This window comes from Bos mutus, chromosome 14 (genome assembly GCF_027580195.1).
Source record: "Bos mutus isolate GX-2022 chromosome 14, NWIPB_WYAK_1.1, whole genome shotgun sequence".
NCBI lineage: Eukaryota > Metazoa > Chordata > Mammalia > Artiodactyla > Bovidae > Bos > Bos mutus.
In genome coordinates this window covers 4,769,233-4,782,537 of record NC_091630.1, presented here as the reverse complement: position 1 = coordinate 4,782,537, position 13,305 = coordinate 4,769,233, and the positions used below count along the sequence as shown (strand labels likewise).

The 13,305-nt window shown below is 42.2% G+C and overlaps 2 protein-coding genes across 4 annotated transcripts in view; both read right to left on the bottom strand.

The window, feature by feature from the left end:
• E2F5 (E2F transcription factor 5) overlaps positions 1–4,063 on the bottom strand; it is a 34,746-nt gene extending 30,683 nt beyond the window's left edge. The window contains exon 1 of the mRNA XM_070382907.1: positions 3,719–4,063. Within this exon, the coding sequence (XP_070239008.1) occupies positions 3,719–3,856 (138 nt within the window). The 5' untranslated portion in view covers positions 3,857–4,063. The remainder of the gene's footprint in view (positions 1–3,718) is intronic.
• A 4,210-nt stretch (positions 4,064–8,273) lies between these two features.
• Positions 8,274–13,305, bottom strand: part of LRRCC1 (leucine rich repeat and coiled-coil centrosomal protein 1) — a 47,577-nt gene continuing 42,545 nt past the window's right edge. For all 3 annotated transcript variants that reach the window (XM_070382903.1, XM_070382902.1, XM_070382904.1), the window contains one exon: positions 8,274–12,438. In XM_070382903.1, coding sequence (XP_070239004.1) covers positions 12,316–12,438 — 123 coding nt within the window. In that variant the 3' untranslated portion in view covers positions 8,274–12,315. The remainder of the gene's footprint in view (positions 12,439–13,305) is intronic.

Sequence of the window (13,305 nt, the reverse complement as noted above, 5' to 3'; positions counted from 1 at the left end):
ACCAACTGATCTGATCTTTCTTTCAAGAAAGATTCCATGCCCTTACAGAGATGAAAACCTTAAATAAGAAATTAACTTTTTTAAGAGTGCTGAAAGGCAGTATAGCCCAGAAAATAAGAAAAAATTGTCTAGTTTCAAGTCACAGCTGTCACTTTCTACTGTGTGACATTAGGCAAGTTACTTAACATACCAGTTTTCTCATCTGTGAATTGGGGATGATTAGCCCAAATTTCTCGGAGAAGGCAATGGCAACCTACTCCAGTACTCTTGCCTAGAAAATCCCTTGGACGGAGGAGCCTGGCAGGCTGCAGTCCATGGGGTTGCTAGGAGTCGGACACGACTGATCGACTTCACTTTCACTTTTCAGTTTCATGCACTGGAGAAGGAAATGGCAACACACTCCAGTGTTCTTGCCTGGAGAATCCCAGGGACAGCGGAGCCTGGTGGGCTGCCATCTATGGGGCTGCACAGAGTCGGACACGACTGAAGCGACTTAGCAGCAGCAGCAGCCAAATTTCTAAAGTTAGGAACATAACATTAGTTAGCATATGTAAAATGCCTGGCATGTACTAAGCTTCCAATAAATGCCAACTACTAACAGCATAAATTGACAAACCACATAAATGGAGAGGACCATGACATAACTTGTCATCTCACTGGAATAAACAGTAACTACCCCACTCCCACTGTTGTAAATGAGGCTATATGGTGGGGGTGTAGGAGGAACATATTGAATAAAAACATCTTAAACTACTTCAAAAGTGTTTCCATTCCTTCCTTATGGTTAAATTATACTAGAATAGCTTTATTAGAATGTGTTTGCTTTGTTAAGCTATGTCCTCAATTAGTTAAATTACTAAGAAGAAAGTTATCTCTAAGATACAGCATTATGTTATTCTTCAGTAGTATATGTCCTAAGTTAGGGGAAAAATAGCATCTACGTGGTGTTGATATTTTATGGATATCTAAGGCTATGGTTTTTCCTGTGGTCCTGTATGGATGTGAGAGTTGGACTGTGAAGAAAGCTGAGTGCTGAAGAATTGATGCCTTTGAACTGTGGTGTTGGAGAAGACTCTTGAGAGTCCCTTGGACTGCAAGGAGATCCAACCAGTCCATTCTGAAGGAGATCAGCCCTAGGATTTCTTTGGAAGGAATGATGCTGAAGCTGAAACTCCAGTACTTTGGCCACCTCATGCGAAGAGTTGACTGATTGGAAAAGACTCTGATGCTGGGAGGGATTGGGGGCAGGAGGAGAAGGGGACGACAGAGGATGAGATGGCTGGATGGCATCACTGACTCGATGGACGTGAGTCTGAGTGAACTCCGGGAGTTGGTGATGGACAGGGAGGCCTGGCGTGCTGTGATTCATGGGGTCGCAAAGAGTCAGACACAACTGAGTGACTGAACTGAACTGAAGATACTTGGATGTGATGGTTAAATACACATCCAAGTAAAAATAATATTTTTTATATTCATGATATTCACAGAAATCTTTCATTAATTGCTCTTAAAAAATATCAAGTGTATAAGGTTGAAATAAACCACCCCAATTAAGAATGTAAGAAATACACTACTCCCAAGTAAGAATATAAGAGAAAATGATTTTATAATTAATTTCAAATTAGAGAAACTTATCAGAGTTAATCCATCTTCAACATGTATCATCAAAAGTCATTATGATCTTTTACAATGGTGCACAGTAAGAAACATCATTGGAAAGATTTCAGTATAAGATTTTTATAATATAAGATTTTACACATATATGAGCAAATGCAAATAAATGAAATTTACATTCATATATATGTAAAAAAAGAATACTGTTTTTTCAAAGTGCTCTCTACAAGTAAAAAGTCATTAATATAATGAGACCTACTGTTACTGCAGAAACCTTTGAACTTTTAGGAAAGTTTCAGGATGAATGAAACAAAGTTGTTATGAAATATTAAAACTCCACTTCCCGCTCACTGCCTTTTTCACTTCTGGACAGCAACATCTGACCACAGACGAAACAGGAAGAACACAAAAGAACTGAGGGAAAAGCAAGGGCAAACCTCCATCCTACTCCAGGCAAGTTGTAGAAGCCCTCAGTCAGCCCTTAGAGCTCAGTGTCATCTGGAAAACCCCAAATTTTCCTGATTCTGTACTGAAGTCACAGGATACAACTGAATTTCTAGATTCTGAATAGCAGTTTGCAAGCTGTGTTGTGTAACATCCCTGGCTTTCACCGATGACCTCATAACTTACTGTGACATTCTTTACACAGAATCCAATTTAGTTCATAACTATTATATATGCTGTAAACCACTTTTAGGGAGGGAGAGAGGTATGGAGGAAAGAGCTGGGGGCAGGGGACAGGGAAAAAAAGGACTAGAATTTCCAAAAGGTGTAGGAAAATTCTAGGAATAACATTTCCAGAAAAAAAGACTAGAAATCATTTTCAAAAATGCAAAATTTGTGCATCACGCCTTCTTTGTATAAAAGTAGAACAATTCAGATAACTCAACAATCACTTACTGAACACCTATTATATCCAAGAGATGGAGAGGACATTCCAAGACACACCTCACCTCCTGGGGTAACCTGAGAGGAGGGCTCCTAGCAGGGGCCATCAAGTTGGCCTCTTTTTTTGAGTTTCAGGTAAGGGAAAACTAGAAGACCCTCTCTGCTCAGACGCTGCAGCCTACTTTCAGTACAGCCTTGATAACTGCAGCCTTCAAGGGAGGTAGGGTTGTCCCAGCACTCCCTTAGGGGCTAGGACCAATCCCCCGTGTCAGACCAGATTCAGGGGTAATGCCTAGGAAAGGCCTGCAATGCTTACTGACTCATTAAATTTTCATTTGTTCTTAAAGCTTTAGTTCTTAAACTGGGTGTGCTGGCTGAATTTTAATACAAGTGATCACATTCTCTTGCTCCTCGGCGCTGTGGAATCCTTCCAAATCCGGCCTGGAACGGTTAAGTCACTTTGTTTAACAGAACAGCTTTTGATGCATGTTGTTGTTTGAAAATTCTGAAACTGTAGTAACAGACCAAGCACAAGGTCTCAGGAAACCGGAGAGTTTACGCGGCACTTCCATCTCTTTTGGTGGAAGTTATAAAACGTCCCCTCGTCGTGTGATGGCAAGTCTCACTTTTATACATGTGTATCAGATACCAAATTAAGTCGCAAATCAAACGTGCCTTAGTCATCAGGGTTATGAAAAGAAGTGTAAGAGCGAGAGGTGTTTTAATTTACTATTATTAAGAGGAGGACTGAAGAGTTCAAACTTCGTTTTTGTTTCATCCAGAAGAGGTGGCAAACTCGGGTTTTGTTTGCTTGCTTCAGATCCCAAATTAACTCACAAATCAAACATCCCTCTTCGTCACCAGGATTGTGACAAGAAGTGTAAGAGGGAGAGGTGCTTTTATTTACTGTTCTTATTTTAAGAGGAGGACTGAAGAGTTCACGTTTTGTTTGTTTCATTCAGAAGAGGTAGCAAACTCGGGTTTTGCCTGCTTGCGTTTTCAACAACCGACGGACGCCCTCACAGGAATCGCCTACAATAGCCGCCAGTCCGCACCAGCGGAGACCCCCAGGGCGCCCGGCCCAGGCCCCGCGCGCTGAGGTGAACGCCACGCGGGCGCCGCGGCTCTTTGTCGGCGGCGCGGCCCCTGCTCACGCCCCGCGCCCCTCACCCCGCGGCCCGCCCTTCCTCCTCCTGAGACCGCGGCCCGCGCTCACCGCCTTGAGGTCCAGAACGCCGTCCTTGGCCTCCTGCAGCAGCGACACGAACTTGGCGGTGAGCAGCCCCAGGCTCTTCTCGTGCCGGCTACTGCCGGCCCCGGGCGGCGCGCAGCTCGCGGGCTCGGCCGCCGCCATCGCGTCCCCGCGCTCCGCCACCTGCCGGGCCGGACCCCGGGCGGCCGCGGCCGTCGCCGCCCGCCAAGGGCGGGACGAGGGGTCGCCGGCTCCCGGCAGCTACAGGTGCGCGGCGCCCACCCACCTGAGGCCTCCGCCCCTCCCCTCCCCTATCCTCCCCAAGCCCGGGGCCGTGATGAGGGGGCCGCGACCGGGGGCGGGGTGCGAGCGCGAGCCGGCGCGCCGGGGGCGGGGCCCGCCTTTAAATGGCCGGAAGTGACGCACGGCCCGCTGCGCTTCGCTGAAGGCGGGGCGAGACGATGGGGGGCGGGGCGATAGGGGACGAGGCGGGAGGCTGGGCGGGGCGAGAAGGGTGGGCGGGGCAAGAAGGGGCGGGGCGGGAGGTGGATTCTGCGACTGGGCAAAGGGGCTTCAGTTCAGTACAGTTCAGTTCAGTGGCTCAGTCGTGTCCGACTCTTTGCGACCCCATGGACTGCAGCACGCCAGGCCTCCTTGTCCATCACAAACTCCCGCAGTTTACTCAAACTCATGTCCATTGAGTCGGTGATGCCATCCAACCATCTCATCCTCTGTCGTCCCCTTCTCCTCCTGCCCTCAATCTTTCCCAGCATCAGGGTCTTATTTGCATCAAGTGGCCAAAGTACTGGAGTTTCAGCTTCAGCATCAGTCCTTCCAATGAACACCCAGGACTGATCTCATTTAGGATGGACTGGTTGGATCTCCTTGCAGTCATCAGGACTCTCAAGAGTCTTCTCCAGCACCACAGTTCAAAAGCATCAATTCTTCCACGCTCAGCTTTCTTTATAGTCCAACTTTCTGTTTAGCATCAGTGATTTCCAATACCCTGTTTTCCAGGTTGCTGATCCATTCCTCTGTATTATTTAGTCTACTGTTGATTTCTTCTAGTGTATTTTTCATTTCAGTTATTATATTCATCTTTGGTTGTTATCTGTATTTTCTAACTCTGCTGTTAAATACTTCTAGTTCTGCACTAAAGAATTCCATTCTTTACCAAGTTCTTTGATCATCTTTAAAACTTATTCATCCTGAATTCTTTCCAGGTAGATTGCCTATCTCCACTTCTTTTTCTGGAGTTTTATCTTGTTCCTTCATTTGGAACATGTTCCTCTGTCACTTTATGTTGCCTGACTAGATGTTTTATTTCTGTGTATTTGGTAGGTTGCTTATATTTCCCAGCAGTAGCTTCTTGTAGAAGACACAGCTATGAGTCCCAGCAGTCTTCTCCCCTCTTGTCACAAGAGGTAAATGCTCTAGGGGTACCTCGATGTGGGCTGCTAGGGTCCTTCTGTTATGGCAGGCTGACTACTATAAGCAGTCTGGTAGGCTTGGTTAGTCCCTGGTCCAGCTGGTGGCCGGGCCCTGCTTTGTGTGGAGGCTGCTGACGATTGGTTGTTGAGACCAGGTCATGAGGTGGCTGGGTGCAGAAGCTCAGAGGACTAATACTCACTCACCAGTGCAGTGGGCTGGGTCAGTTTCCAAGAAATTCCAGGTTGGTTCTTGCCCACTGGTGGGTGAACTTGGGGCTAGTGCTAACCTTTTCATAGGCATAACCACATCCTGAGGCCCACTTGCAGGGCCTGTGGAGTCCCAGAGCTGATATTGGATAGCACTGGTTCCTGACACCCCTCTCGTGTTCTGTAGCTTGGGTGGGCCTGCTGGTGGGCGAGGCCGAGGCCCACCCATCCCAGGGCTCGTGCTGGACCGTTAGTAGGTGGGCTGGGTTCATAGACCATGGGGGTTCAGTTGTCCTGGGGTTAGGATTAGCCCTCTGGCCTCTGAGGCTGGTTTCAAGGCTAGAGCAGGCTCACTGGTGGGCAGGGCCGGGTGTCTGCCCACTAGTATTGGTGACGGTAGGCTGGTGGGTAGGGGCAGGGCTGGGTCCTGAGTCTTAAGAACTGAGGGAAGATTCCACATGGGCACGTGCCAGCATCAGTGTCCATGAGGTAGAAATGAACTCCCTAGAATGGCTTCTGCCAGCGTCTAAGTCCCTAGGGCGAGCTCCAGTTGCCTCCTTCCTCTCCAGGAAACTCTCCCAAGATCTCCATGTAGGTCTGACCCAGGCTCCTTTCAAACCACTGCTTCTGCACTGGGTCCCAAGTATATGAGAGTCTGTGCACACCCTCTAACAGTGGAGTCATTTTTATGTTTCTCTACCTTGGAGAAGTGACTGTCCCTGCTGGCCCTCCTGTGTGGCCCCAATGTCCTCTCCTCCCGTCATCCAAAGGTTAGGGGCCAGCTGGTCCCAGGAAAGTGTCTGGCCTGCATGTGCGGACTCAGCCTGCAGGCTTTGGGAACTTTAGTTTTCTTACTTCTGATATCTGTCTCCTGGTAGTTAAGGCTGGTCTAGAGGCTTGTGCTTATTTAACTTGTATGCAGAGTACATCATGAGAAATGCTGGGCTGGAAGAAGCACAAGCTGGAATCAAGATTTCCGGGAGAAATATCAGTAACCTCAGATATGTAGATGACATCACACTTATGGCAGAAAGTGAAAAAGAACTAAAGAGCCTCTTGATGAAAGTGAGAGAGAGTGAAAAAGTTGGCTTAAAGCTCAATATTCATAAAACTAAGATCATGGCACCTGGTCCCATCACTTCATGGAAAACAGTAGAAACAGTGACAGACTTGATTATTTTGGACTCCAAAATCACTGCCAATGGTGACTGCAGCCATGAAATTAAAAGACGCTTGCTCCTTGGAAGAAAAGTTATGACCAACCTAGACAGCATATTAAAAAGCAGAGACATACTTTACCAACAAAGTTCCGTGTAGTCAATGCTATGGTTTCTCCAGTAGTTATGTATGGATGTGAGTGTTGGACTATAAAGAAAGCTGGGTGCTGAAGAATTGATGCTTTTGAACTGTGGTGTTGGAGAAGAATCTCAAGAGTCCCTTGGACTGCAAGGAGATCCAACCAGTCCATCCTAAAGGAGATCAGTCCTGAGTGTTCATTGGAAGGACTGATGCTGAAGCTGAAACTCCAATACTTTGGCCACTTGATACAGAGAACTGATTCATTGGAAAAGACTCTGATGCTGTCAAAGATTGAGGGCAGAAGGGGACAACAGAAGATGAGATGGTTGGATGGCATCACCGACTCAATGGACATGAGTTTGAGTAAACTGCGGGAGTTGGTGATGGACAGGGAGGCCTGGTGTGCCGTGGTTCACGGGGCCGCAAAGAATTCGGACACAACTGAGTGATTGAACTGAGAGGCTTGTGCTGGCTTCTAGGCAGGAGGGGCTGGTACCTACCCCTCAGGGGTAGAGCTGGGTCTTGGTTCCATGGTGGGCAGGACCATGACTAGGGGCATGTCTAGAGGTGGCTCTGGGCTCAGGAAGTCTTGAGGAGCCTGTCTGCTGACCAGAGGGGCTGTGTTGTTTGGCCTGAGGCATTCTATCACTAGAGCCTACAGGCTGTTGGGTGGGGCCAAGTCTAATGATCCAAGCAAGATGTCTGCCTCCAGTGAAATCACATAGATGAACACTCCCCTGTATTTCTGCCATCACTGTTTATGTCCCCAGGGCGGGGCAGAGCTGCCCCTTGCCTCCCTAAGAAACCCGCCAAGACCAGCAGGTAGGCCTAGCCTTGGCACTTATCAAATTACTGCTTTCTCTGTTGGTCCTGGTACACGTGAGATTTTGTGTGTGCCCTTTAAGAATGAAGTCTCTATTTCCCCCCAACCCTGTGAAGCTTCTGCAGTCAAGCCTCACTGGTCTTCAAAGCTGAATGCTCTGGGGGTTTCTCTTCCCGGTGCTGGACTCCCAGTCTGGGGGCCCTGATGAGGGGCTCAGAGCTCTCCCTCCTGTGGGAGAACCTCTGTAATACAAATATTCTCTAGTTTGTGGGTGGCCCACCTTGTGGGTATGAGATTTGATTATATCATGGGTCTGCCTCTCTTGCCAGTCTCATTTGGTTCCTTACTTATGTCTTTAGCTGTAGACGATATTTTCTGGTAGGTTTCAGTCTTTTTAAATGATGGTTATTCTGCAGATTGTTGTGATTCTGGGGTGCTCCTGAGAGGAGGTGAGCTTAGGTTCCCTCAACTCTACCATCTTGACTGCTTTTTCCCTGTAGTTTTCTAGTTAAATTTTTAAATGAGTGTGAGTTTTCCACCTTTTCCTTTTTGAAGATTGTTTTGGCCTATATTCCCTGAATTTCTATATGAATTTCAGAGACATGTTGTCAACTTATGCAAATAAGCGAGCTAGCTGAGATTTTGGTGGGGATTGCATTTAATCTGTAGATGAATTTGGAGAATTACCATTTTGTCAATATTAAGTCTTCTATTCCATGAATATTTGTCTTTCAATAATGTTTTGTAGTTTTCAGAGTATGAGATTTGAACTTTTGTTAAATATAAACCCAAGAATTTTGTTTAAAATTTGTCAATGGAATTAAAAAAAAATTTAAACCACTTTATTAAGGTATGATTGACATGTAAAAGCTGCACATATTTAATCTACACAATTTGATGAGTGGGAATAAGTATACACATATGAAATTATGACCATAAGGAAGTAAACATATTCATCAGCTTCCAAAGTTTCCTCCCACTCTTACTGTTATTTCCTTATATTCATTCTTGATTCTAGTGATTAAAGCTTTTTCTTAATTCATCTACCTCAAGATTTGTCAATATTTCAAAGTCAAAAATTTAGATGCATTTTTTTCTATTCTTTCATTAATTTTTGCTCTATTTTTTCTTTCATTTTGCCTGCTTTGGCTTTAGTTTCCTCCTTTTCAGTATCTTATAGGTGGAGGGGCTTCCCTGGTGGTTCAGATGGTAAAGAATCTGCCTGCAATGCAAGAGACACAGGTTCCATCCCAGGGTTGGCAAGATCCTCTGGAGAAGGGAAAGGCTACCCACTCCAGAATTCTTGCCTAGAGAATTCTATGGACAGAGGAGCCTGCTGGGCTATCGTACATGGGATCGCAGAGTTGGTCACGACTGAGTGACTAACACTACAGGTGGAGGGTTAGATGTTGATTTCAAATATTTCTTCTTTTTTAATATAGTTGCTTGCAGATAAAAATTTCCTTCTAATTACTTTAGCTACATCTCGTATTTTCTATTTCCATTCGCCTCAAAGAATTTTTCTAATTTCGTGATTTATTCTTTGATCCAGTAGTGTTCATTTCTACACTGTAAATTTCCCAAATTTGTTTTTCTTTTCTAATTTCAGTTCACTGTGTTCAGAGAGCATCAGTTCAGTTCAGTCGCTCAGTCGCGTCCAACTCTTTGTAACCCCATGGGCTGCAGGATGCCAGGCCTCCCTGTCCATCACCAACTCCCGGAGTTCACCCAAACCCATGTCCATTGAGTCGGTGATGCCATCCGACCAGCTTATCCTCTGTCGTCCCCTTCTCCTCCTGCCCTCAATCTTTCCCAGCATCAGGGTCTTTTCAAATGAGTCAGCTCTTCTCATCAGGTGGCCAAAGTATTACTTTGTGTGATTTCAATAATCCCAAATCCACTGAGGCTTGCTTTTTGATCTTGCGTCTCATCTATACTGCAGAAGGTTCCAGGTGCACTTCGGAAGATGTGAAGATTCTGTTCTTAAAGTGTTCTACAGTTGTCTGTTAGGCCTAGTAGGTTTAGTGTTGTTGAAGTCTTCCATTTTCTTGCACATCTTCTGCTTCACTGTTCTGTCCATTGTTGAAAGTGTTTTCTTACTGTTTCTTTGACTGTACCAGGTCTTTGTTGCTGAGCATGGAGTTTAAGTGGCGGGGACCGGGGTCTACTTTCATCACAGTGCATGGGCTTCTCACTGTGGTGGCTTCTCTTGTTGCAGACCTTGGGCTCAAAGTTGCGGTTGCAGCACTTGGGCTGAAGTAGCTGTGGTTCACCAACTCAAGCAAGGCTCGGTAACTCTGTGGTTCACCAACTCGAGCAAGGCTCGGTAACTCTGGCAACTCTGGCGTGTGGGCTTAGGTGACTATGGCACATGGGATCTTCCTGGTCCAGGGATCAAATCTGTGCTCCCTGCATTGGCAGGTCGATTCTTTACCACTGGACCACCAGGGAGGGTCTGTGTTCCTATTGAATAATGTCCCCCACCCCACCCCCCGCCTTCAAGTCTTTTATGAGTTTTTCTTCATGAATTTGGGGAACATGTTGTTAGGTGTATCCATGTGTATACTTGTTATCCCTGATGAATTGACATAGTTTCATCTCTTTTCTTCTAGTACATTTTTGTCTATTTTGTCTGATATTAGTATAGTCACTCCGTCTTTCTTATGGTCACTGTTTACATTATTTTTCTATCCTTTTACTGATATTTCCAATCTATTTGCATATTTGAAAGTGTTATGTAGTTGGATCTTGTTTTCCTATCTATTCTTTTGATTGGATCATTTAATCCAGTCACACTTAATGTAATTATTGATATAGTTAAATTATGCAAATTTTAAAATTTACCTTTGCCATTTTACTGTTTTCTATCTTGTTTTCTTTACTGCATTTAAAAATTGCTTAATACTTTATTGCTTTTTCCTACTTTTGTATTACACAAATATTTTCTAGTGTAACATTTTAATTCACTTTGACTATTTTTTGGTTATACATTTTGAGTTACATCCTTAATAATGTCACAAATTTATATACACAACAGATTTATACTAACCCAATTTCAGTGAAATATAGAAATGTTTCTATTTAGTTCTATTTTCTTCCACTTTTTGTTATGAAACTGTTTGTTTTATATAAAGTCCAAGTAGGACAGCAAATATACATTCATAGTTAATTTTCATATTTACAACTCATTATTGTCACTTGTTCCTATGGGTTTCAAGTTACTATCTCCTATTTCCTTACTTCCCAATCCAGCTTTGCTTCCATCCACCTGTGTGCTGATATGGAGAAATGTTACATTTTGTTTTACTCCCAATAATACAATTATATACATTATTTTATATTTTTTGATTTTTTAATCAGTTAAGGGATGAAGGGAAAATATGTATTTATATTTTTGTATAATTATATATTTCACTTTATGACTGTTTCTTTCTTCTTCTCATGTGTATTCAAATTACTTTAGGGTCACATTCTGAAAGGATTTGAAGTAAGAACTTCCTTCAGCCTTTTTCGTTAAGTGGGTCTGGTAGGAACATATTTCCCAGCTGTTACCTGAGAATGACTTTATTTTGGCTTCATTTGAAAGACAGTTTTGCTGGATATAGAATTCTTAGCTGATTTTTTTGTTGTTGTTGAAAACTTTGTCAGCCCACTGCATCTAGTGTGTTTTGCATTTTATTTTGAAGGATAATTTTGTTGGATGTAGAATTCTCAACTTATTGTTATTTCCTGTACCTAAAATATGTCCTTCACTGCCTTCTAGTCTCCATTATTTCTCATGAGAAGAGAAATTTCTCAACTGTTAATTATTCCTTTACATTAAATCATATTTTCTTGCTACTTTCAAGATTTCCCCCAACAGTTAGACTGTGAAGTGTCTAGGTGTGGTTTTCTTTGTGTTTATTTATCCTGGGTTTTACTGAAGTTCTTGAACATGTAGATTTGTCTTTTTCATCAAATTAAGGAAGGTTCCAGCTATTATTTTCCCCAATATTTCTTATGTCCTCCCATCTCCCTATAGGCTCCCATTACGTGCTGATATGCTTGATGTCCCACAGATTTCAGTATAAACCTTGCCTGTAATAAATGGGGCCCTCTCTTTACATTTTTTTCTGATTGCATTTAATTTTAAAAAACATAGTTCACTGGCTATTAGTTAGAGTTTGGTATTATATTCTCTTTCTTTCAGAAATAGTAAGGAGAATAGTATTCAGATCTTTGTTCTGCATACACAGGAACATAAGAGATGACAAAACTGAAATAGGAATAAATGAACTGATATGAAATGGAATAAAAGTGTTTTAAATTGTAAAGTAAGAATTCTCATAAACTAACTAAAAAGGAGTCATTATGAGTGATGTGGAGACATATATATGCATTCTTAAAAATACCACATCTCTTATACAGATTTAAAATATTTTTTGGCTACACTTATGAGCATTTTAAAAGAATGGAGCTACCTCAACTGAAGGACAACCAATAAATATAATTAGTTCATCAACACAGTAAGGTTAACAGTATTAAAATACTTTCCCTCATGTAGTCAAAATACTAAATTTCCATTAACATACTTATAGGCAAATGTGTAATGACCACACAATGTATAGCACAGAAACAAGAAAAAGTGTTTTAAGTCTAGTTATTTTGATAGGTTTTTCTAATACACATAATTGTCAACAATTTATTATAAAAAAACCTACATATACAATTAATACTTGATCAAAAGTCTTTTAAAATATAATCAGAATGAAATGTGTAGAAAGAGACATTTCAAAGTCACAGCAGTTACTACTATTACAATATTTAATCATTTTTACAATAGGCCTGCCGATCCATTTCAATTAAATTTGTTCTCAGAACCATCAAATTTCTTGCTGAATTTGACTTAGAGCAAAAGCAAGTTGCTTAATTTTTGTTTCCATTGCTTTTTTGTTCTTGCATGTTTCTTCCAGAAGTCCACGCATTTCTTCTTCAACTCGATGAACCTAAATCAATATGTACATTTTATAACATTTAAATTTCTCAGTGAAAATGCATTTTTAAAAATGCAGAAAGTAAAAGATTTGTATATATTTTATAATTTGTGATGTTGATGTTCATTTAAAGCAAGAGGTTAATAAAATGTTAACCTATTCAAATACTAATATGGAAGACAATGTCATACTATATATAAAATATTCACATGTATACTATCCATTTATTTCTCATAGGCTCTTGTAATGAACACATGATAATTTAACTCTATTTTATAGTTCAGAAGAGGTAGTGGTACTTCTCAGTAGCATATCTGGATGAAACTCAGTCTTCTGACTTAATCTTCTGACTCAATTGCTTTCTCATTCCTAAGCAGTCCTATGCTGCTTATGAATGTCAAATCATGACTCTTGACTTATCCTTACAAACTTTCAAAACTGCAATCACCTCCCTTCCCAAAGAAACTCTTTAAACACTGCATTTCTAAAACTGCTGGTGGTGGTTACACATTATTATCTTTTTGAGAGATAATTTTATGATTTACTGTTAACTCATATTTATTCTCCTAGGATTCAGTGTATTTGATACTATTAATTTCTGCTTGAAACTCTCTCTCCTATTATACAACATTCCTGAGGGTACTACCAATATAGTCATCCCTATCTGTCTACTTCCCTCTTCCTAATCTCTAATATAGACTTCCTAATTTTTTTCCTTTTAAAAATTAACATTTCTCCTAACTTAAATGATCAACTGTATGTAATGCCTTTTTTCAGTCTTACCACATTTAAACTTTGGTGCCATTTTTCTAATTCCCTAACAAACACCTCCCTATGATATTACATCATAATGGCAAGATGTCCAAAATCAAACACAGT